This window comes from Salvelinus namaycush, chromosome 5 (genome assembly GCF_016432855.1).
Source record: "Salvelinus namaycush isolate Seneca chromosome 5, SaNama_1.0, whole genome shotgun sequence".
Taxonomy (NCBI): domain Eukaryota; kingdom Metazoa; phylum Chordata; class Actinopteri; order Salmoniformes; family Salmonidae; genus Salvelinus; species Salvelinus namaycush.
Genome location: NC_052311.1, coordinates 38,100,464 through 38,126,171, shown reverse-complemented (window position 1 = coordinate 38,126,171; position 25,708 = coordinate 38,100,464). Strand labels below are relative to the sequence as shown.

Here is a 25,708-nt window from a genome sequence, read left to right as displayed (position 1 = left end):
GTCCGTAGCCATGAAGTGCTTTGAAAGGCTGGTAATGGCTCACATCAATACCATTATCCCAGAAACCCTAGACCCACTCCAATTTGCATACCGCCCAAACAGATCCACAGATGATGCAATCTCTATTGCACTCCACAATGCCTTTCCCACCTGGACAAAAGGAACACCTATGTGAGAATGCTGTTCATTGACTACAGCTCAGCGTTCAACACCATAGTACCCTCAAAGCTCATCACCAAGCTAAGGAACCTGGGACTAAACACCTCCCTCTGCAACTGGATCCTGGAATTCCTGACAGGCCGTCCCCAGGTGGTGAGGGTAGGTAACAATACATCTGCCATGCTGACCCTCAACACTGGAGCTCCACAGGGGTGCGTGCTCAGTCCCCTCCTGTACTCCCTGTTCACCCACGACTGCATGGCCAGGCACGACTCCAACACCATCATTTGCTGACGACACAACAGTGGTAGGCCTGATCACCGACAACGACGAGACTATAGGGAGGAGGTCAGAAACCTGGCCGGGTGGTGCCAGAATAACAACCTATCCCTCAACGTAACCAAGACTAAGGAGATGATTGTGGACTACAGGAAAAGGAGCACCGAGCACGTCCCCGTTCTCATCGACGGCGCTGTAGTGGAGCAGGTTGAGAGCTTCAAATTCCTTGGTGTCCACATCAACAACAAACTAGATTGGTCCAAACACACCAAGACAGTCGTGAAGAGGGCACGATTAAGCCTATAAGCCTTCTCATCAGTTTTTACCCCCAAGCCATAAGACTCCTGAACAGGTAACCAAATGGTTACCCGGACTATTTGCATTGTGTGCCCCCCCAACCCCTCTTTTACGCTGCTGCTATTCTCTTGTTATCTTATATGCATAGTCACTTTAACTATACATTCATGTACATACTACCTAAATTGGTCCGACCAACCAGTGCTCCCGCACATTGGCTAACCGGGCTATCTGCATTGTGTCCCACCACCTGCCAACCCCTATTTTTACGCTTCTGCTACTCTCTGTTCATCATATATGCATAGTCACTTTAACGATACCTACATGTACATACTACCTCACTAAGCCTGACTAACAGGTGTCTGTATATAGCCTTGCTACTCTTTTTTCAAATGTCTTTTTACTGTTGTTTTATTTCTTTACTTACCTACACACACACACAAACACACCTTTTTTTTCCCGCACCATTGGTTAGAGCCTGTAAGTAAGCATTTCACTAAGGTTGTATTCGGCGCACGTTACAAATACACTTTGATTTGATTGAATTTGATTTGATTTGAAAGAAAAAATCCAAAAGCACACACACTTATACAGAGACTAAGTGATGGCAGAGCAGCATGGCTCTGACTGGGTAAGTCTTCTGCTATTAGCACTATGGACACAGGAGCAAGAGTTGAGCTAAGATACAGCATCCCAGACACTGCCAGTAGAACTAGATTGACTCAGATCTGCAGCATTTTTCACTGTCAAAAGTGAAATGCGGATTCATCAATAGAACACTGTCCCTTCCTAATGAACTGCATTCATTAACATATACATATACATATCTATTACATGCATACAGTATATCTTAATATACATAAATATTGATATATGTAGCTCACCCAGGCAGAGTTGGACTGGTTGAGCTGGTTGAGCATGACCACCGAGGTGCAGCCGTAGTCGAACACCAACCTCCAGAAGTCGGCGGTGGTGCCGGGGAGCGGGTGAGGGGTGACGATGAAAGCGGCGGGCTGGTGGAAGCTGTCAGTGAGTGCCGCGTTGATGTAGTTGTTGCTCTCGCCCTCGGTGGTGACCAGGAATGCCAGGACGCGGTCGGGCGGCAGCACGTCCATGCTGCGGTTCTTCTCCCGGTTCCTGGGGAGCAGGGCGATGCTGCACTCCTCCACGTCCAGGTGAGGGGTGACCGAGTTCAACGTCTGGAGTACGGAAGGGAGGTGGAAAGGGAGGGGAGGAAGAAAAGTGGGAGGGATATAAAGATTTAATGAAGGGAGAATGAAGGGAGAATTTATGAGATTGGTGAGGTGAGGAGAGATAGGTGAAAAATAGGTGATGAAGAAAAAAGAGGGAAAGGAGGGAATTGATGTAGGCGGACAGAGAGAAGCGGAGAAAGTGGGGGTGGAGAAACAGCGTGTAATGACAGATTGGCCACTCGTTATTCTCTGTCAATACTGATACATTGATTGACAGTTTCAGTTAGAAGCATCTTTAAAATAGTTTAACATCACTCTGAAATAGTCATAGAGTTCAATAACAAATTGGAAAAATTAGGCCAGCCTCTTGCATAATGAACACAAATGTTATGAACCTTTGGGAGAACAAAAGTAAAAACAGAATATTTTGCACCTATTCCCTTTTGATTTCCTTTGATGAACATTAACAAGCATTCCACCCTAATTACATAAGTCAATATGCACAGAATATTTGGATCATTAATGCACCACATCAATAATAGATCTGGGAAATGTTGATCTTAGTGATACTGGCTGGTATTGGCTTTATCTGGGCTCTGTGATAGATACAGCATGAGCAAAATATAGGTAGAGGTTGTATTAGAGGTTGTATTTGGCATACATTGCATGGATCCTTTCAGAAGGAATGTCAGTTGGGTGAATTTACAGGATCAAAGGGATGCACTTGACCATCTTACTTAGGAAGAACTAACAGCCTGTAATCAGAGGGCACCCATGCCCATTTTTCCCCTGCCTAAGTAATAAGTAATGAAAGTGGCATAATTCATATGGAGTGTATAAGGAAAAACACAGTAAACAGTAAAAGTGTGCCGGGTGTGAGGGCCATCACCGACCCAGAGGACTGGGTGATCTCACGTTCCGAGGCCGACGTGAGTAAGGTCTTTAATCATGTTGTCATGACGTTGCCTGTTTGGGTACAGCAAGCCCCATCCCCCTCTCCCTGCCTCTCCCTGCCCCCTACAACTACGCTGCTGTGGTCAGAGAGAGGTCGTAAATTCCTGAGTAGAAGACCCTGGCCACGCAGTATAGCAGAGGGTACACTTTCATAGAGAACAAAGGGATTTCTTCCACCTCACAGAATTCGAGGTACGAACAAATGTCATGTTCCGGAGAAAGTATAAAACATCGGTGAAGAATCCAGCTACGAACTGGTCCGTTTGTTACAACTTGGGGAAACTCATGGGAGACTGTGTGGCTACATTACCATACCGCTGTTTATATAATAGCCTCAGATATGAGGTTTACATATAATTGTTGTATAAGATGAATGAGTGAGTATGATACTGTTTTTTTATAATTGTGTAATATGATTTTGGACTGTTTAAAACCACTTAGCGCTAGGGGTCAGATTATTATTATTATTTTTTTTAAACGTTCCCAACGTAAACTGACATTTTCTCTGGCCCAGATCGTAGAATATGCATATAATTTACAGATTAGGATAGAAAACACTCCAAAGTTTCCAAAACTGTCAAAATATTGTCTGTGAGTATAACAATACTTATTCTGCCGGCGAAAACCTGAGAAAATATAACCCGGAAGTGATTTTCTTTTTTTATCTGTGTTTCCTGGCCCGGCTATCCTCCATTTAAAGGGGTATCAACCAGATTCCTTTTCCAATGGCTTCCTCAGGCTGTGGCCAGGCTTTAGACATAGTTTCAGGCTTTTATTTTGAAGAATGAGCGAGATGTTTCATAACTAGTCAGGTGTCCTCTGAATGTTTCCTGCGCGCGACAGAGGGGCTCCCCATTTTCCGTTTCTCTCTTAACCTTTCTCGCCCCGGGGTTCCGCTAGCGGAACATCCACAACATTTCGCTGCGTGCGAAATTCAAAAATATTTTTTTGAAATATTTAACTTCCACACACATTAACAAGTTCAATACAGCAAATGAAAGATAAACATCTTGTGAATCCAGCCAACATGTCCGATTTTTAAAACGTTTTACAGCGAAAACACAATATATATTTATGTTAGCTCACCACAATAGCCAAACACACAACACCATTTATTCACCGCTAACATAGCTTTCACAAAACCCACAAATAGAGATAGAATTAATCACTAACCTTTGAACAACTTCATCAGATGACAGTCTTATAACATCATGTTAAACAATACATTTATGTTTTGTTCGAAAATGTGCATATTTATAGCTACAAATCCTGGTTTTACATTGTGAATACGGCGCCAGAATGCACCAAATTGTCCGGAGATATTTTAGACAGTCACGTATTCTAACCAAAAAACTCATCATAAACTTTGCTAAAAAATACATGTTGTACAGCAAATGAAAGATACACTGGTTCTTAATGCAACCACTGTGTTAGATTTAAAAAAAAATAACTTTAGTACAAAGTACATCATGCAATATTCTGAGACAGCGCCCAGCCATTCTCCGATATGTTGGAGGCAACATATTCCACAAAAATACGAAATAACATCATAAATATTCTCTTACCTTTGATGATCTTCCATGAGAATGTAGTGCAAGGAGTCCTAGTTCCAGAATAAATCGTTGTTTTGTTTTAGAATGTCCATTTCTTCTGTCGAATTAGCAACTTTGGCTAGCATAGTGGAGCTCACGTGTCCATCTCTTGGCGCATGGAACAAAAAAATCCAAAAGTCACAATAAACGTTGAATAAACTGGTCAAACTCAGTTGAAAATCCTATTTTATGATGTTTTTCTCATATGTATCCAATAACGTCGAAGATGGCGCATTTCGTCGTGTATACCTAACGGATTGCAGAAAACAATGTCGTGTTCCCTGGTGCGCAGCTGAATACTGCCAATAGGGCGGACCTGTCACTCCAAAAGCTCTCATTTGGTCTCACATCAAGCTAGACACCCCATTCAACATTCTACTGCCTGTTGACATCTAGTGGAAGGCGTATGAAGTGCATACAGATCCATAAATAAAAGGCAATTGAATAGGCAAGGCCTTACACAGAGCCCCATTTCACAATTTTCACTTCCTGTTTGGAAGTTTGCTGCCAAATGAGTTATGTTTTACTCACAGATATAATTCAAACAGTTTTAGAAACCTCAGAGTGTTTTCTATCCAATAGTAATAATAATTTGCATATCGTATGATCTAGAACAGAGTACGAGGCCGTTTAATTTGGGCACGTTTTTTTCCCAAAGTGAAAACAGCGCCCCCTATTCACTAAGAGGTTAATAGAGATTAAAGTTTCAATGTGAAGGAAGACGTATGAGATCACGTCTTACCCAACTTTGCAATAGATGCAAGGATCAAGTATTGCGGATTCCTTATGATGAGAAATTGGCTAAATTTGCCACAGGAAAAAGTATTTTGGGTTGAACAATCTAAGTGAAATGCAAGAGGAATGGATTCTAAAGAAGTAAAACATTTACATTATCTGGCCAAACACTCCTTGCAAACTCAGAAAACCTTTTTTTTTTTATCTCATTAGACATTTTATGTGGTTTTATTCTGAAATAGATTTACATTTTATGTCTTATTCTGAAATAGATTTCTAGATGTACAAAAGGGTGGCGGGGTAATGAGGAATTAGCAAAGGGGTTACTAATCCTAAAATTAACTTACATTTTTTTTAGTTACTTCATGAACATTGTGGTGCTTTTTTATGGAGAAGAGAACATGCTAAATAAAATAAACATAAATTATGGAGTAGGCCATAAACAGAGTTCCAGATAAGTGAGGCCTGTACATGTGTGTTTTGTACCTACGGTTTACCACACACACACCAGCACGCACACACAGCTTACCGGCTATGAATATGCATTAGTGGTGTTGATACTGTGGGATGGGGTTTGGATGGAGTCTTTTCAATTCAGTTAAAAATTGGTTATGCAGAAGGATGGAAATGTTTGGAAGGTTTTGAAACGGGTTTCTGAAGGACAGGGAAAGAAAAGCGAGAGGAAATATTCAATGGTGTCGAATGCCCTGTATCCTGACTGTCTGGTGAGGCCTGATCAATCTCACTAGAAATTATCGAAACAGGTGGGATTTAAAACCTTTTCTCAATAGGGGGGCGCTATTTTCACTTTGTAAAAAATCATGCCCAAATTAAACTGCCTCGTACTCTATTCTAGCTCGTACAATATGCATATTATTATTACTATTGGATAGAAAACACTCTCAAGTTTCTAAAACCGTTTGAATTATATCTGTGAGTAAAACAGAACTCATTTTGCAGCAAACTTCCTGACAGGAAGTGAAAAATCTGAAATCGAGGCTCTGTTCCAGGGCCTTCCTATTAATTTGCCTGAAATCTATGGATATACATGCACTGCATACGCCTTCCACTAGATGTCAACAGGCAGTGAGAGGTGGAATGGGGTGTCTAGCTTGATCTGAGGCCGAACAAGAGCTTTTGGAATGACGTGTCTGGAAATTTCATTGTCTTCGAAGGCGCGAGAAGGAACCCCAGATTGCCTTCTGAAAAGCTTTCGGTATACACGTTAGATATCTCCGGCTCTGATTTTATTTGATAGATGTGATAAAAACATCATAAAGTAGTTTTTTTCAACCGAGTTATATCAGTTTATTGAACGTTTATTGCGAGTTTTGGAATTTTCTTTTCTTTGCGTCATGTGAAGTTGGGCACTTTTGCGCCACATGGTTAGCTATGGTTGCTAATTCGACAGGCGAAGAGGACATTCTAAAACCAAACAACGATTATTCTGGACAAAGGACTCCTTGTACAAGATTCTGATGGAAGCTCAGTAAAAGTAGGAACCATTTATGATGTTATTTCGTATTTCTGTGGAAAATGTTTAGTCATATTTTCCGCACTTATTGCGGGCGCTGTCTCGCTATAACGTAAGCGGTATGTCGTACTAAAGTTATTTAAAAAAATCTAACACAGCGGTTGCATTAAGAACTAGTGTATCTTTCATTTGCTTTACAACATGTATTTTTTAGTAAAGTTTATGATGAGTTATTTGATTAGATTAGGTGACTGTCCAAAATATCTCCGGATAATTTTGTGCATTTTGACTACGTATTCACATTGTAAAACCACGATTTGTACTGCTAAATATGCACATTTTCGAACAAAACATATATGTATTGTGTAACATGATGTTATAGGACTGTCATCTGATGAAGTTTGTCAAGGTTAGTGAATAATTTCATATCTTTTGCTGTTTTTTTGCGATCGCTACCTTTGCGGTGAATGAATGCGGTTGTGTGTTTGGCTATTGTGGTAAGCTAATATAATGCTATATTTCGCTGTAAAACACTTAAAAAATCTGAAATATTGGCTGGATTCACAAGATGTTTATCTTTCATTTGCTGTACACCATGTATTTTTCATAAATGTTTTATGAGGAGTATTTAGGTATTTCACGTTGCTCTCTGTAATTATTCCGGCTGCTTTGGTGATATTTTTTTATGGTAGCAGCAATGTAAAACTATGATTTATACCTCAAATATGCACATTTTCGAACAGAACATAGATTTATTATATAACATGTTATAAGACTGTCATCTGATGAAGTTGTTTCTTGGTTAGTGACTAATTATATCTCTATTTGGTCGGTTTTGTGATAGCTACCTATGCGGTAAAAAATGGTGAAAATATGCGGTTGAGTCTTTTGCTATTGTGGTTAGCTAATAGAAAAACATATTGTGTTTTCGCTGTAAAACATTTTAAAAATTGGAAATGATGGCTGGATTCACAAGATGTGTATCTTTCATTTGGTGTCTTGAACTTGTGATTTCATGATATTTATATGCTAGTATTTACTTGTGGCGCTATGCTAGGCTATGCTAGTCAGCTTTTTTACTGATGAGGATGCTCCCGGATCCGGGATGGTGATGAAGTAGAAGTTAATTATAAAATGAATGAGAAACACCAGTTTCTATTCTATTTTACCATTACTGCATGAGACACTATTATTTCCTTAGGGAGTTATCAAGAGTTGTAATTCCAAGTTGATTGGTTATTTGAATTGGTTTACTTTTGATTTAACATGTTTTGAATCACAATGTGAATTGTTTTCGAAGGGGAAATGATCAGTTCCCTGTGGTCCTGGTATTTGGGTAAATATACAAATGTACTTTGTTCAGTCTGCATATAAAAGGAAAAATATATGTTAATAAGGGATGACAGTTACTCCAAATGGATTGTGATATTGTCACGCCCTGACCTTAGAGAGCCTTTTCATTTCTCTATTTGGTTAGGTCAGGGTGTGATTTGGGTGGGCAATCTAGTTTTCCTATTTCTTTGTTTGGCTTGGTATGGTTCCCAATCAGAGGCAGCTGTCTATCGTTGTCTCTGATTGGGGATCATACTTAGGCAGCTTTTTGCCCACCTTAGTTTGTGGGATCTTGATTTTGTTAGTTGCTGTATAGCCTGCAGAACTTTACATTCGTTTTGTATTTTGTTGGTTTTTGGTGTTCATTTTAAAATAAAGTAAGATGTTCGCCTACCACGCTGCACCTTGGTCTCATTGCAACAACGGACGTAACAGATATGTATATTGCTGATTTCATTTTTGTCTTTGTTTCGATTCAAATTTCCCCAGATTGGGCCTTATGGAGTGTGGGATTCCCCGATGGGTTAGAGTGCTAACTTCCTGATCTGGTAACTCTTCCCAGAGGTCGGCAGTAAAATACGGGAGTATGAACTAATTTTGAAAATGGTTTAACAGTAACAGTATGTTGTTTTGCTCTTTGACATTTGACGTAGAGATAATGTTATTAAGAAATTGGGAATGTAATAATTTGTCATATAGTCAATGCTTGTCTGGATTTCCTGAAACAGAAATCAATTGAACTAAACTGTTATTCTGACCTGTCCTCTCTTGAGGTTATCATGGAAGGTGAAGTCAGATGGTGTCTTAATTAATGCATGGTATGAATAATTTGACCACAAACAGTGTGTGTGAACCTCAAAACCCTCCCTAACAGGCTGAAGAAAGAGCGACAAAGGCGTTCAATGTGACAGTAACTAAACACTCCAATCTGAGTCCGAGCAACACCTGGGTACGGGCGGCAGGAGTGCTGAGACTGCACGTGTGGAGTGAGCGTGGAGAGAGATAACGGCTCAGGTGAGAGACTCGTGTACGTGGGAAAAATGGATGTATCTATTTGGATAGTGAAATCGGACATTATCAAGGGCCATGAAAAAGGACTGTCATTCTGAATTTGGGTTGTAGTAATGATTCGGATACAGTGAGAGAGAGTTGCTTTCAAACAGTGAGGGGTGGGGGCACTGCTAAAATGTATTAGGCCTAGGGAGTCTCTAGAAACCTTATCTTTAAGTATCCACTGACAGGGAGGTTGTTAGAGAACTCACTGGTTGATAGCTTGGGTCAACCATTAAGGTTTTCTTTGTTCTCTTTTGTTTTACCATGTCATCAGAATTGTAATGTTAAATCGCTTCGAAACATATCATCCAGCAATGTCTACGGTACAATTAATTGCATACAAAGCTCATAGTCTGTGTTAAAATCCAAGGATGAAAATGCAGGAGAGGGCATGGAGACCAGCATCACATGGGTATAGAATGTAACGGATGGACGAAACAACAGATAGTTGCATCAAGGGTGGTGTGAAGTTAAACTTTTTTTCTCTTTCCTTTTCAAGTCAATATGTTTTTAGGTTTCATGGAACATAAGAGTGATAATTGTTCCAGAGGAGGGACTGATGTATATTGACTAATTGATTTGAGAATGTTTAGTATGTTTATAACTGTAGAAGTGCATTAGGAGTAGTGACTATTGTGTTATAGGTTAGATGGAATGATATATGTGCAAATGTATCTGTAGCAGAAGGTGAGGTACACAAGGCCTGTGTTAGAGACAGAATGTTTAAATAGTGTTGTTCAGTGGTATGGAATGTGACTGCGGTGGAGATCTGAGGGGACTCATAAATTAAGGTTGTGATGATAGAGGGGTATCATTCCCAGAGACTATGTATATTGTTACAGGAGATAGCTCATAGGAGAGGGAGGACAGCTAACTGTGCACAATATAGGGACTATTATGAAGTTAAATTGAACATTACACATACCCAGATCATGGTGAGAGTAGAAGAGATAGTGGTGGCATTTCAGACACTATGGTAAACTTCAAATCAAATGTATTTATAAAGCCCTTCTTACATCAGCTGATATCTCAAACTGCTGTACAGAAACCCAGCCTAAAACCCCAAACAGCAAGCAATGCAGGTGTAGAAGCATGACAAGAAACCTGTGACTCAGTTTTGTTAGGTTGGTCATTCTTCCAACTCATTAATCTCTTTCCCAATTTCTAACAGCCGGCGAATTACTTGACAGATTACATGCAGTTGTTATTCTCATGGCAGTCGTTGTAGGGACAGTATTTGATGGAGGCTATAGTCATGGGCCATGTTAGTAGTAGCAGGGGTTACTTTAGTAGCATTGTTGGGATATAATTTTATGAGGACTCATGCCACATGGCTTGGTAGCTGGTAAGTGGGAGGCCGATGGGAAACGGGGGCTGTTATTCAAATGCCACAAATTAGTGATCTTGCCATAAGGTGGGAGTCTATGTTGTCAGGAAATGACCAATGCGTTGCAGTGTGCATATCCTCAGGTGAAAGCCGCACATGAGGAGCAGGAGATAACCGAGGGCACGGGCTGAATACTGGAGATTGAGTGTACATCAAGATACACCAGGCGGGGGGGTTGGGACATCGTTGGTCTGATCTACACAGAGTGCTCCTTACAGCACCTGCAATGGTAAAGTTTGTCATGTCTCTCCTCGATGGGTGCATAGTTTTTATGGGACATGAGATCCAGCTGCATAATGGGTGAGCTTGAAGACGCCATGACAGAGGAAGCGGCGCTAAAGAGAGAGAGAGAAAGACTAGAGTCCACTGTAAGACATGCAGATGGGTTGGGTCTGGGAGCTACTTTAAACATCATAGTTGGGTTGGGTTAGCTGCTTTATTGGTTGTTTATTTGTTGTTTATTTAATTGTACTCTAAACAACATTTTGGAGGCATTGATATGAAAGTCTATACAGTGCATCAAGAGGATGTAGCATTGGTTAGGGATACGCACTTGCCTATCAGGTGACGTGCCTATCAGGTGGCAATGGAGGAGATGGGGAACAAAGTGAAAATGACACGGCTTTTGAACACCTCTCGGAACCTGGGGCCGGAAAGGGGAAGACTGGGTGAAAGCATGAGGAGGCTTTTTAGGGCTTTCATTTTTGTGGAATCCAGCAGAAAAGTATCCTGGAGGCATAGTCAGGTGAAGAGAGAGTGGGAATTGTCATGGTCTCAGACTTTGGTTTTCATGCATATATAATTATGCATAGCTTACCACATTGTTAATACTGTTATGTTTTGTGTTTCCCGTTGCTTTGCAAGTTTTGTGCTATCACTCTCTTAGGAACCAGAAGGAGAACGTTGAACTGGAAGAAGTCAACAGATCCATGGGACACGTTATTATCAGTGTTCTATGAGGAATTGAAATAAGATTGTGTATGGTGTGATCATAAAACAGGGGCCATAAGTCTCTGAGGTTGTAAACCTCACAGTGAATGTTTTGTTATCATTGTTTGTTCATTTATAATCATGTTTTATTCTTTTTTGTTCATGTTTTATTGTCATTGTTTGTTAATTTGTAAGTCATTTCCAAGTTTAAGTAAGTTGAACAGTAGGAAGCTATTGTTCAAGAGGAGGGGCTGTTGGGTTCTGAGAATATAAAATATACTTATATAATATATATTCGTTTCACTGAGGGAGAGAGGATAATGTATAACGTTTACATTATATCAGGTATCCTATTGAAATATTGACTGCTGGAAAGCGATCACATGTGGCAGGCATTGATAAGGGGAGAGAGCCATGGATTAGTGATGAAGGGGGGTCGAGTTAAGGTCAGGTCCCGTTAAGGGAGAAATAAAAGTTTATGGCCCGTATCACTTAGTGGCCTGCCTAGCAGTAAAGACACAATGTTTGTACAGATGTGTAGGAGGAGACACAGCCTAGGAGGAAGGGTTAAACATCAGTGCTTGTGTGAAAATGTTTTTGTCTAATGCAGCTGTCAATAAACTTGGTTAAACTTTCATAGTGTCTGTTGAGTTTTTCACTTAATGTTTTGTATTTAACCTTCATTTAACTAGGCAAGTCAGGTAAGAACAAATTCTTATTTACAATGACGGCCTCCCGGGGAACAGTGGGATAACTGCCTTGTTCAGGGGATCCAGCAACCTTTCGGTTACTGGCCCAATGCTCTAACCACTAGGCTACCTGCCACCCCAAGAATGCTGATTTAATCAGTCTATATTGTCCTGTTTTCTGCTACAATGTGTTGGACTTCTGAGCCATGCAGCATTGTTACATCAAGTTGACTTCAGGCCAGACACAACTTCTGTCTGATCCCCTCTAGTCCACCAGCAACAAAATCAAAATATCCAACAGTGCTTCAACTTAGTATTCTAGGTTGGGGTTGTGTTGTGCTGTTCTGTCTTAACCTTTTCTGTGAAGTCACTGAAAACAAATAGTATTTCACAACGAAACAGAAGATGTATTATTTCATTCCAGTGTGTGACTGACCTGGAACTCATCTCGTAGCTGGGAGGAGTTGCTCTGAGAGTCCAACCGCAGCATGTCTTTGTAGATGAGTGCAAACTCATTCACCAAGATTGCAGTCTCTCCACACAGACAAGCCTCCAGGATGGCATCATGGATAAATATGTACTGCTCCTGCAGAGAGAAAGGTGTGAGAGAGAGGTGTGTATGGAGAGAGAGAGAGGGGAGACGAAAAGGGGGAGAGAGAGAGACAGAGAACAACAAAACAGAGAGAGTAAGAACATAGGATGATATGACAAAGAAAGTGGGCGAAGTATGATACAGAGGACGGGGGGGTGTTAGAGAGAAAGCGAGAGGGAGAGAGATAAGAAAGAGAGAACAACAGAACAGGGAGAGTTAGAACATAAATAACATAGGACCATATCACAAAGAAAGAGTATGAGGTGTGGAAGGGTGGCGAGAGAGAAATCTCATTACCTGCCATGATGTGAATTAAATATAAGCTATAATATTGTACAGTGTATCAAAGAGCGGTGGGAGACTGAATAAATACGTCTAAATAAACAAACATTTGCAGTGTATATATTTCATTAGAGCACCCCTGCAAATAACTACAAATGTAATACACAGCTAAACCAATATTGGATTTACATAATACGATTAAGATATGCTATATCATCGAAAGAAAAGCCACGTGCTTCTGCATTGCACTGTGACAATGTAAGCCTTCGCATCTCGGAAACCATCGACCTATACACAAGTCCCAGTAGGGGAGCTAGGCTAGAATATTTCCCTCACTCTCTCTGAGTTCCCCAAACACAATACCGGCAATACAGATGTAAGGAGACCAGAGCGGTGTGAATCATTTTATCTTCCCCCACTGAAATGTACTGTAGGCCCGCCCATTCACCTCTGTCTGGATCATGTTAATGCTTCGTGAGCAGAGGGTTTTGACACAGTTGTAGATGTCCACCACACCCTCACACTCGGCCATGTCCAGCATGACGTCCAGCACGATGTAGCAGCCTGCCCCCACACTGACACAGAGACACAGGGAGAACAACATGTCACTGACCTTTGACCCAACTCTTGGCTCTCTCTTTCTTTGGGTGACATGAAAATAATAGAATCAGGGCTGGGGATGGATGCAATTCCCCTATACAAGGCTTCAGCCACAGCAGGTAAAACTGGTTGAAATTAGCGTCCGACTCATAACGAATGTAAAACTGATTAAAATTGTGTCATTTCAATCAGTTTTGCCCACTGGGACTACGCTTTAAAGCTTTGAAAACACAAAGTAGTAATGGTTGCATGAGCATTGACAGCTAGCAGGAAGTGGTGTACTGCAATGTGCGTTGATTGGAGGCTGGTACCTGCAGTGGACGACCACAGGTCCAGCATCGGGTGGCGTGGATACTTTGACCCGTCGTATGAAGGCCAGCAGGCCTGTGGCGTGGTAGGGAACCCCATGCTCCGGCCAGGACGTGAAGTGGAACTGACGCACCTCGTGTTTAGCTGAGTTGCCCATCTGTGGAAACACAACATCAGAAGAAGAATAAAAAGAAGATTACATGAGTTACAGTGCCTTCAGAAAGTATTCATACCCCTTGACATGTTGTTGTATTACAGCCTGAATTCAAAATTGATTAAATATATATTTTTCTCACCCATCTACACACAATACCCCATAATAACAAAGTGAAAACATGTTTTTATAAATGTTAGCAAATTTATTGAAAATCAAAAACAGATATCTAATTTACCTAAGCATTCACACCCATGAGTCAGTACATTGTAGAAGCACCTTTGGCAGTGGTTACAGCTGTGAGTCTATCTGGGTAAGTCTCTAAGAGCTTTGCACACTTGGATTGTGCAAAATTTGCCCATAATTCTTTTTAATAATTCCACAAGCTCTGTCAAATTGGTTGTTGATCATTGCTAGACAACCATTTTCAGGTCTTGCCATAGATTTTCAAGTAACTGTAACTCTGCCACTCAGGAACATTCACTCTCTTCTTGGTAAGCAACTCCAGTATAGATTTGGCCTTGCGTTTTTGGTTTGTATTTGTATTTGTATTTATTATGGATCCCCATTGCAGCAGCTACTCTTGCTGAGGTCCAGCAAAAAAAAGACAAGTATACAATTTTAAAAACATTACAATACAGTCACAGATTTCACAACACACTGTGTGCCCTCAGGCCCCTACTCCACCACTACCACATATCTACAATACAAAATCCATGTGTATGTGTGTGTAGAGTGTGTATGTTATTGTGTGTCTGTGTGCATGTATCTGTGTTTGTGTTTGTGTTGGTTCACAGTCCCCACTGTTCCATAAGGTGCATGTTTATTTATTTTTAAATCAAATTCTACTGCTTGCGTCAGTTACTTGATGTGGAATAGATTTCCATGTCCTCATGGCTCTATGTAGTACTGTGTGCCTCCCATAGTCTGTTCTGGACTTGGGGACTGTGAAGAGACCACTTGTGGAATGTCTTGTGGGGTATGCATGGGTGTTCGAGCTGTGTGCCAGTAGTTCAAACAGACAGCTTGGCGCATTCAACATGCAAGTAGTGATGAAGTTAATCTCTCCTCCACTTTGAGCCGGGAGAGATTGACATGCATATTATTGATGTTACTCTCTGTGTACATTCAAGGGCCAGCCGCGCTGCCCTGTTCTGAGCCAATTGCAAAAAGTCCCTTTTTGTGGCATCTGACCACACGACTGAACAGTAGTACTGTTAAGAAGGTAGAGCAGCGCTTCATTATGGACAGACTTCTCCCCATCTTAACTACTGTTGTATCAATATGTTTGACCATGGCAGTTTACAATCCAGGGTTACTCCAAGCAGTTTAGTCATCTCCACAGAATTTATTGCAAGATTTAGTTGAGGTTTAGGGTTTAGTGAATGATTTGTCCCACATACAATGCTTTCAGTTTTGGAAATATTTAGGACTAACTTATTCCTTGCCACCCACTCTGAGACTAACTGCAGCTCTTTGTTAAGTGGTGCAGTCATTTCAGTCGCTGTAGTAGCTGACGTGTATAGTGTCTAGTCATCCACATACATAGACACACTGGCTTTACTCAAAGTCAATGGCATGTCGTTAGTAAAGATTGAAAAAAGTAGGGGGCCTAGACAGCTGCCGTGGGGTATTCCTGATTCTACCTGGATTATGTTGAAGAAGCTTCCATTAAAGAACACCCTCAGTTCTGTTAGACAGGTAACTCTTTATCTACAACATAGCAGGGGGTGTACAGCCATAACACATACGTTTTTCCAGCAGCAGACTATGATCAATAATGTAAAAAAAACGCACCGAAGTCTAACAAAACAGCCCCCACAATCTTTTTATTATCAATTTATCTTAGCCAATCATCAGTCATTCGTGTAAGTGCTGTGCTTGTTGAATATCCTTCCCGATAAGTGTGCTGAAAGTCTGGTATTCTAGTGGTTAGACTGTTGGGCCAGGAACTGAAAGGTTGCTGGATCGAATCGCCGAGCTGACAAGGTAAAAATATGTTGTTCTGCCGCTGAGCAAGGCAGTTAACCGACTGTTCCCTGGGTGCCGAAGACATGAATGTTGATTATGGCAGCCCCCTGCACCTCTCTGATTCAGAAGGGTTGGGTTAAATGCGGAAGACACATTTCAGTTGAATGCATTCTGTTGTAAAACTGACTAGGTGTCCCCCTTCCCCCTTGTCAATTTGTTTACTGTAAAATAGGATTGTATCTGGTCAAACACAATTTTTTCTAAAAGTTTACTAAGGGTTGGTAACAGGCTGATTGGTCAGCTATTTGAGCCAGTAAAGGGGGCTTTACTATTCTTTGGTAGCGGAATTACTTTTGCTTCCCTCCAGGATTGGGGGCACACACTTTCTATTAGGGTTGAATTGAAAATACGGCAAACATGAGTGCCAATATCGTCCGCTATTTTCCACATTATTTTTCCATCCAAGTTGTCAGAACCCAGTGGCTTGTCATTGTTGATAGAAAACAATCATTATTTAACCTCTTCAACATTCACTTTACGGAATTCAAAATTACAATGCTTGTCTTTCATAGTTTGGTCAGCGATACTTGTGTAGTGTCAGCGTTTGTTGCTGGTATGTCATGCCTAAGTTTGCTAATCTTGCCAATTAAAACATCATTAAAGTAATTGGCAATATCATTCGGTTTTGTAATGAATGAGCCATCTGATTCAAGAGCGGTGATAGCTTTTCCCGAAAATGTAATTTAAGGTGCTCCAAAGCTTAATTTCTTCTTTTTATTCAGTTTAGTCACATGATTTCTCAATTTGCAATACGTTTGCCAATCGGTTGTGCAGCCAGACCCATTTGCCATTCCTTTCGCCTCATCCCCTCTCAACCATACAATTTTTCTATTTCTCATCAATCCAAGGGGATTTAACAGTTTTACAGTCATTTTCTTAATGGGTGCATGCTTATTTGTAGCTGGAATAAGCAATTTCATAAATGTGTCAAGTGCAACATCTGTTTGCTCCTCATTACACACAACGAACCAACAAATATACTTTACATCAACAACAAAGGAATCACTCCAAAATTATCATATGACCAGTTATATACTATATTAGGCCCAGCCTTTGGAACTTTGGTTTTCCTAGATATGGCTACTATATTGTGATCACCACATCCGATGGATTTGGATACCGCTTTAAACCAAATTTCTGCAGCATTAATAAAGACGTGATCAATATATGTTGATGATTTAATTCCTGTGCTGTTTGTAACTACCCTGGTAGATTGACGGATAACTTGAACCAGGTTACAGGCACTGGTTACAGATTGAAGCTTTTCCTTGAGTGGGCAGCTTGATGAAAGCCAGTCCATATTTAAATCACCCAGAAAATATACCACATACATTATCAAGCATTTCACACATGTTATCCAGATACTAACTGTTAGCACTTAGTGGTATACAGCAGCTACTCACAAGAATGGGTTGTAGGTGAGGCAGATTAACATGTAGCCATATTAATTCAAAAGTATTTAACATGAGATCCTCTCTAATCTTTACAGGAATGTGGTTCTGAATATAAACAGCAACACCTCCACCACTGGCATTTCTGTCTTTTCCTTAAATGTTATAACACTGTATTGCTACCACTGTATCAAAGGCATTATCTAAGTGAGATTCAGAGATAGAATATGAATGTCATCTGTTACTAGCAAATTATTGATTTCATGAACCTTGTTTCTTAATCTACATATGTTAACGTGGGCTATTTTGAGCAATTTTCAACGCTTTACTGGGAAGCTTAGCAGAAATAGATATGCTCATGTTATTTACAGTTGAAGTCGGAAGTTTACATACACTTAGGTTGGAGTCATTAAAACTCGTTTTTCAACCACATCACAAATTTCTTGTTAACAAACTATAGTTTTGGCAAGTCGGTTAGGACATATACTTTGTGCAAGACACAAGTAATTTTTCCAACAATTGTTTACAGACAGATTATTTCACTTATAATTCATTGTATCACAATTCCAGTGGGTCAGAAGTTTACATACACTAAGTTGACTGTGCCTTTAAACAGCGTGGACAATTTTAGAAAATGATGTCATAGCTTTAGAAGCTTCTGATAGGCTAATTGACATAATTTGAGTCAATTGGAGGTGTACCTGTGGATGTATTTCAAGGCCTACTTTCAAACTCAGTGCCTCTTTGCTTGACATTATAAGAAAATCTAAAGAAATCAGCCAAGACCTCAGAAAGAAAATTGTAGACCTCCACATGTCTGGTTCATCCTTGGGAGGAATTTTCAAATGCCTGAAGGTACCACGTTCATCTGTACAAACAATAGTACGCAAGTATAAACTACTCCAAAACCACCACAAAAAATCCAGACTACGGTTTGCAACTGCACATGTGGACAAAGATCGTAGTTTTTGGAGAAATGTCCTCTGGTCAGATGAAACAAAAATAGAACTGTTTGGCCATAATGACCATCGTTGTGTTTGGAGGAAAAAGGGGGAGGCTTGCAAGCCAAAGAACCCCATCCCAACCGTGAAGCACGGGGGTGGCAGCATCATGTTGTGGGGGTGCTTTGCTGCAGGAGGAATTGGTGCACTTCACAAAATAGATGGCATCATGAGGAACACAAATTATGTGGATATATTGAAGCAACATCTCAAGACATCAGTCAGGAAGTTAAAGCTTGGTCGCAAATGGGTCTTCCAATGGACAATGACCCCAGGCATACTTCCAAAGTTGTGGCAAAATGGCTTAAGTACAACAAAGTCAAGGTATTGGAGTGGCCATCACAAAGCCCTGACCTCAATCCTATAGAAAATTTGTGGGCAGAACTGAAAAAGTGTGTGCGAGCAAGGAGGCCTACAAACCTGACTCAGTTACACCAGCTCTGTCAGGAGGGATAAGCCAAAATTCACCAAACTTATTGTGGGAAGCTTGTGGAAGACTACCCGATACGTTTGACCCAAGTTAAACAATTTAAAGGCAATGGTACCAAATACTAATTGAGTGTATGTAAACTTCTGACCCGCTGGGAATGTGATGAAATCAATAAAAGCTGAATTAAATCATTCTCTCTACTATTATTCTGACATTTCACATTCGTAAAAGAAAGTGGTGATCATAACTGAGAATTTTTAATAGGAGGCATGTCAGGAATTGTGAAAAACGGACTTTAAATGTATTTGGCTAAGGTGTATGTAAACGTCCGACTTCAACTGTATGTTAGTGCAGGGTGAGCTGCACACATTGGACTTCCTACTAGGGCACACCGCCTGAGTGCTAACAATATAAATCTGGTTCAAAGGCACATGATTACTGCATACAATAGCTGTAGGATCAGCAGAGGCATTCAGGGCAGTTAGAGGGACATTAGGTTACTTACATTGTGTCTACCAACGCCCCTGGTATAATGTCCATTTGCTGAAGCCTTATGACAACTCAGCGTCACAATGGTAGGAATTAACTTAGCTGGGCTTGGGTCATTGACAAGTCCTTGTCTCAACGCATAATGCTGTGAAAGGATCCAGGAACCCAAATGATTTGGGTGGATGTCATCCTCCTCATAAAACGTGTTTTGTTTCCAAAAGGTATCGAAATTGTCAACAAAAGTTATACCCATTGAGGTGCAATAATCACGTAGCTAGTTGTGAAGAGATATTGTCCTGCAGAAATTGTCCTGCTGAAATGTCTGGTTGAAAGCAGACTGAAACAGGTTTTTCTTTTAGGATTTTGCCTGTGCTTAGCTCCATTCCATTTATTTTTCATCCTGAGAAACTCCCGTCCTTAACGATTACAAGCATACCCATAACATGCTGCAGCCACCAATATGCTTGAACATTTGAAGAGTGGTACTCAGTAATGTGTTGTATTTGACCCAAACAGAACATTTTGTATTCAGGACAAAATGTTAATTGCTTTGTCACATGTTTAGCAGTATTACTTTAGTGCCTTGTTGCAAACAGGATGCATGTTTTCGAATAATTTTATTCTGTACAGACTTCCTTCTTTTCACTTTGTCAATTAGGTACTGTGGAGTAACTACAATGTTGTTGATACATCCTCAGTTCTCCTATCAGAGCTATTAAACGCTTTTAAAATTACAATTGGCATCATGGTGGAATCCCTGCGATGTTTTCCTCCTCTCCAGCAAATGAATTAGGAAAGACGCCTGTATCTTGTAGTGACTGGGTGTATTGATACACCATCCAAAGTGTAATTAATAACTTCACCATGCTCAAAGGGATATTTAATGTTTGTTTTTTGTACACCCATCTAACAATAGGTGCCCTTCTTTGCAAGGCATTGGAAAATCTCCCTGGTCTTTGCGGTTGGATCTGTGTTTGAAATTCACTGCTCGACAGAGACCTAACAGATAATTGTATGTGTGGGGTACAGAGATGAGGTAGTCATTCAAAATCCTGTTAAACACTATTATTGCACACAGAGTGAGTCCATGCAACTTATTATGTAACTTGTTGAAATAAATGTTATATTCTGAACGTATTTCGGCTTGCCATAACAAAGGGGTTGAATACGTATTGACTCAAGACATTTCAGCTTTCCTTTTTTTCTAAATGTCTAAATATCAAGATATCCAGCACAGATCCAGCAACAAACTGACACTATTGTTGAGTACACCTACAGTACGGTACAGCTACAGTGAAGCATGGACTACATGGTCCTGTGGAACTGGAATCCCCATGTGTTAACTCTCCACAATGGATGTGACATGATGAGGCTTGCGCTCAATGGGGAGCTAGGCGACAGACGCATCACTGCAATTTCCTCCTCTGAGCCGAGTTGACAAAGTAAAGAAAATATTTGAAGAGAGAGAGAGATAGAGAGAGACCCCCCAAAAATCTACTCAGAAGACGAGGCGCAGTGAAAACAAACTGTCAACTTCTTCAAAAATCTCTGCTTGATAAGTGAAGTACAGTGGTGCTCCCACGGAGAGTGGCGGCAACAGTGAAACGATAATGCTGTGTTTGTGCCACTGTCACTCCGCAGAGTTGCTCTGAGCCGCTCCATGGAGAGACCCAGGCGTTGATTGACAGGATGGTATACTGAGAGCAACGAACCCTTCAAGCTCAGGCGCTGTCATTGTAGAAGCAGCAATGCCTCAGCGGTGTGTGTGTGTGTGTGTGTGTGTGTGTGTGTGTGTGTGTGTGTGTGTGTGTGTGTGTGTGTGTGGGGGGGGGGTTAATTAAGTAGCTTGAGTTATTAAATCCTCTCACTGCAGGCATATTTAATCAGAGGGCCCTCGATGGTCATCGTCTCTGAGTCACATCGGTCTGTACATCAGGAGCTGTTGTTTATTCTAATCTCTCTACATCGTCAGGCAGTAAGACAATGTCGACTCAAATCAGTGTATGCCAACTGCTGCTGTCTCTGCAATGTTTATGAGTGTTGAGAAGGAGACTGGTATAGGGGCCAACTCAGTAACCAATTAGAGGAAAGAACCATAGTGCCAGAGTATTATTTCCTACTATCACCTCTCTTTAGTCAGAGACAGGCTGCTATATGTCCGCCAAGTGCCTTTATCACAAAGAGGAGTCAAAGAGGCCTCTGTGGAGCCATGTTCTCTGAATAGGATGCATTCACAATAGAAGCACCTCATAATTGAGACAGATTGACTGCTGGTTCTGTTCAGTTGGACTGATAAACATCACAGACTCTCTATCATAGAATACTGCCTGGAAACGCTGGATGAAGAAGCAATGCCATCATGGTATATTTGAACAGTGAAGCCATAAGAAACCCAAATAAGAAAAGAATGAGGAAAAGATACTTAGTAATAGCTGGGATTTGTCCTGTATAAGTCAAATCCATGTGATATTGGTCATAGACGTAGACTGACTCAATGTCAAAAATGTGCAGGTACAGAATGGTTGGACTTACCCTCTCCAAGGCAAAAGTACGAACTGTGTACTCTGAAAGTGTTTCCAGCTTCAGCAGTGTAATCTTGATGTCTCCATACATCTCACTGACATCAGGCCAGTATTTACAGCATTTCACCTGGTCAACAGAGACAAATAACATTTGATCAAAAATGCATACAATGATAGTCACAGAAATGTGTTTGACATGTGTTTGACCAAGCTGTGTTACTTGTTGGAGAATTATGTTACCTACTGCTCAGCATGAAATAAATGTAAGGAAGAAGACGCATAACAATTATACTTAAATTCAGCTCCAACAAAATTAACCAGTTCTTCGATAGATAGAGGAGGTAACTATAATAGTCTTTAATGATGGGGAACATAATATCTAAAACTGGGCCACCACTAATGTTTTCCATTAAGGCACAAAGGATTTTGTAATTACTTATTTAGGTTAGATGTTCTTTTGATTCAGCTGACGAACAATCCAGCTCTAACGCATCGATTATGGAGTGCAGTTGCTAAGAGGGAACAGCAAAGTTGATGTACTGATATTGATATAAACATTGTCATCCTAACCACTATGTCTACGTTTATCACTTCAGAAGAAAATAATGGGACCCTTACTATAGCATTTACATTCTGCTGGTGTTTCAATTACTCTAACAATTATGTCTGTCTGAGCAAATAGCAGGACCTGAATACAGTACAGAGAAAATGTTATTGTGTCCCCCTTTGCACTGTGTGAGATGTGTGTATGAGGAGAGAAGTGTGAGACTCACCCTGCCTATCTCTACCAGTTTAGTGATCATGACGATGCTGAAGCAGTTCTCCTGCCACACCATCCTCCAGAAGTCATACACTGTCTCCTGTTTGGGCCCTATGGGACAAAGAGGTAAAACCATCACATCAACCATCTCAGTCAAAAACAGTTTGCTGTAAATACAAATTATCAATATGACTAGGGCCAGGATTGTTTCCTGACCACATGACCTGATACTACTGTACTAAGTCACTTTTCTTGGACACAGGATCAAGGTACATGCAGCTAGATTATAAGTAGGACCAAAGAGTTTTTCCTGGTCAGGTCACATGCCCTACTGTAATTAAAGTTGTGATGTACAGTGCTTCATAGCAGTGTTCATTGGTCTGTGCCAGCAAACTGTGGCTCAGTATGAGAAGTGACAGGTGAAACAGAAAACAGATCATATGGCCCCGAGGAAGACACTAAGAATAGTTTACTCACTCAGTCTCACACTCTATCACACCATCTCTCTCTCTCTCTCACTCTCAGAGAAAGAGTGAGTTTGTGAAAGATAAGTGAGTAGCTAGACACGCTAGGAGAGGGTTTAACTGATGCTGAGGTGTGTATCTACACATCCAAACATGCACGCATGGAAAAGCATGCACACACACAAAAAGGAAACTGATGTATACACACACACAGTTTGTGCACCCAAACTGCTGCTTAGTGAGAGATCACAGGTGTGGATGATTGACAGAGGGAGATCTGTAGGCTCTCTCTCTCTCTCCATGTATCACCCACCCAATGTCATGCAGTGGGTTGGCGGGTCACACATGCAGTCACCGTTTGATTGGATGGAGAGACACTTGAGGTCTGTCTGTGTCACTGTTGCTAGGTCCTACGTGGAAGTTCATTGGGTAGGTTGGTCAACCTCAATTTTACACACAAAAACACACACAATCCCACACACAAGCACCCAACTCCAGACATGGCGGGATACTCACCCTGAGTGGCTATGAAGTGGTTGGATCGATGGTAGCCCTGAAAAAGAGAAAAGGGATGACATGTAAGCCATCTGTGCCTCAGACAGCGCTTTCAGCATGTCCACGGCATCCACGCACCACCTCAACCGGTCATAGTGGTAACCGTAACCTCCTGAGATTTGACCTCATGCAAGCACAAGTAATATAACTACATAGGGACACTTGTCACATGCTGGAGATGACAAGGCATGCCAGTGGGTATGGTGACAATGACACAGCTCTATATGCTTACAGGTCACACAAACAATGGGCCACAAGGCAGTCTCGTCTTCTGCAGATATGGGAGCTCCTTCAAACGTGCATTCCTCTTTACTTAGCGGTTATCTTTGATTTAGGTATGGTCGAGAAAAGGGTGCCTATTCACAATAACTCTTTCAACGGTATTGCCAGAGTGCAATGGTACTCTGGTTATTCTACTGCACGATGAGCTACTGGCTTGAAGCTTGGACATGGCTCAGGTAGAAATAGACAAACATCTAAGATTCAATGGCAGATAAAAGGAAAAGAGATGGAAACCCTCAGAGTTTCTTCACTCTGCTGCAATCTGAACACTGTGACACCTTGGAGCAGCTTGCTTTGTGCCAACTCTGAATGCAGGCTCCCAAACACTAAACTGAAGGGTTTGAATTTTGAAGGAGGGATGTACTGCATGGGAAAGAGGGAAAAGAAAGGGATGGTAGACAATAGAAAGAGGAGTGAAGTACTTACTTCCCTGTTAATCCGAATCTACAGGGTCAAAGTCCAAAGTCGAGAAGGTGGGGAAGGTAGTAGAAAAAACAGAGAGAAGAGATAGAAGCTAGTTAATTATGGCTGGGGGCAGTATTGAGTAGCTTGGATGAATAAGGTGTCCAGAGTAAACTGTCTGCTACTCAGGCCCAGAAGCTAAGATATGCATATTCTTAGTAGATTTGGATAGAACCACTCTGAAGTTTCTAAAACTGTTTGAATGATGTCTGTGAGTATAACAGAACTCATATGGCAGGCAAAAACCTGAGAAAAAATCCAACCAGGAAGTGGAAATCTGAAGTTTGTAGGTTTGCCTATCCAATATACAGTGTCTATGGGGTCATATTGCACTTCCCAATGCTTCCACTAGATGTCAACATTCTTTAGCACTAGATGTCAACATTCTTTAGGACCTTGTTTGATGCTTCTACTGTGAAGGAGGGGGGAATGGGAGCTGTTTGAGTCAGGGCTCTGGCAGAGTGCCACGAGCTCACTCAGGCGCGCCCCCGTGAAAGTTAGCTGCGTTCCATCGCATTTCTAAAGACAAAGGAATTCTCCGGTTGAAACATTATTGAAGATTTATGTTAAAAACATCCTAAAGATTGATTCTAAACATCGTTTGACATGTTTCTACGAACTGTAACGGAACTGTTTGACTTTTCGTCTGGCCTGCGGATTTTGGAACTAAACGAGCAAACAAAGAGGAGGAATTATGAATTATGAATTATGGACGTTATCGAACAAAACAAACATTTATTGTGGAACTGGGATTCCTGGGAGTGCATTCTGATGAAGATCATCAAAGGTAAGTGAATATTTATAATAATATTTCTGACTTGTTGACTCCACAACATGGCGGATATCTGTATGGCTTGTTTTGGTCTCTGAGCTCAGATTATAGCATGGTGTGCTTTTTCTAGTTTTTTTGAAAACTGACACAGCGGTTGCATTCAGGAGAAGTTTATCTAAAGTTCCATGTATATTACTTGTATATTTTATCAATGTTTATTATGAGTATTTCTGTAAATTGATGTGGCTCTCTGCAAAATCACCGGATGTTTTGGAGGCAAAACATTACTGAACATAACGCTCCAATGTAAACTAAGATTTTGGATAAAAATATGAACTTTATTGAACAAAACATACATGTATTGTGTAACATGAAGTCCTATGAGTGTCATCTGATGAAGATCATCAAAGGTTAGTAATTCATTTTATCTCTATTTCTGCTTTTTGTGACTCCTCTCTTTGGCTGGAAAATGGCTGTGTTTTTCTGTGACTAGGTACTGACCTAACATAATCGTTTGGTGTGCTTTCGTCGTAAAGCC

At 40.9% G+C, this 25,708-nt stretch overlaps 1 protein-coding gene across 1 annotated transcript in view; it reads right to left on the bottom strand.

Moving 5' to 3' along the window:
• Nucleotides 1-25,708, bottom strand: part of LOC120047098 (receptor-type tyrosine-protein phosphatase U-like) — a 281,387-nt gene that overhangs the window by 24,420 nt on the left and 231,259 nt on the right. Inside the window, exons 20-27 of the mRNA XM_038992639.1 lie at nt 24,363-24,380; nt 23,616-23,652; nt 22,649-22,746; nt 21,886-22,002; nt 13,860-14,014; nt 13,397-13,523; nt 12,511-12,660; nt 1,620-1,934 (exon numbers count right to left, since the gene is read on the bottom strand). Of these exons, the coding sequence (XP_038848567.1) occupies nt 1,620-1,934; nt 12,511-12,660; nt 13,397-13,523; nt 13,860-14,014; nt 21,886-22,002; nt 22,649-22,746; nt 23,616-23,652; nt 24,363-24,380 (1,017 nt within the window). The remainder of the gene's footprint in view (nt 1-1,619; nt 1,935-12,510; nt 12,661-13,396; nt 13,524-13,859; nt 14,015-21,885; nt 22,003-22,648; nt 22,747-23,615; nt 23,653-24,362; nt 24,381-25,708) is intronic.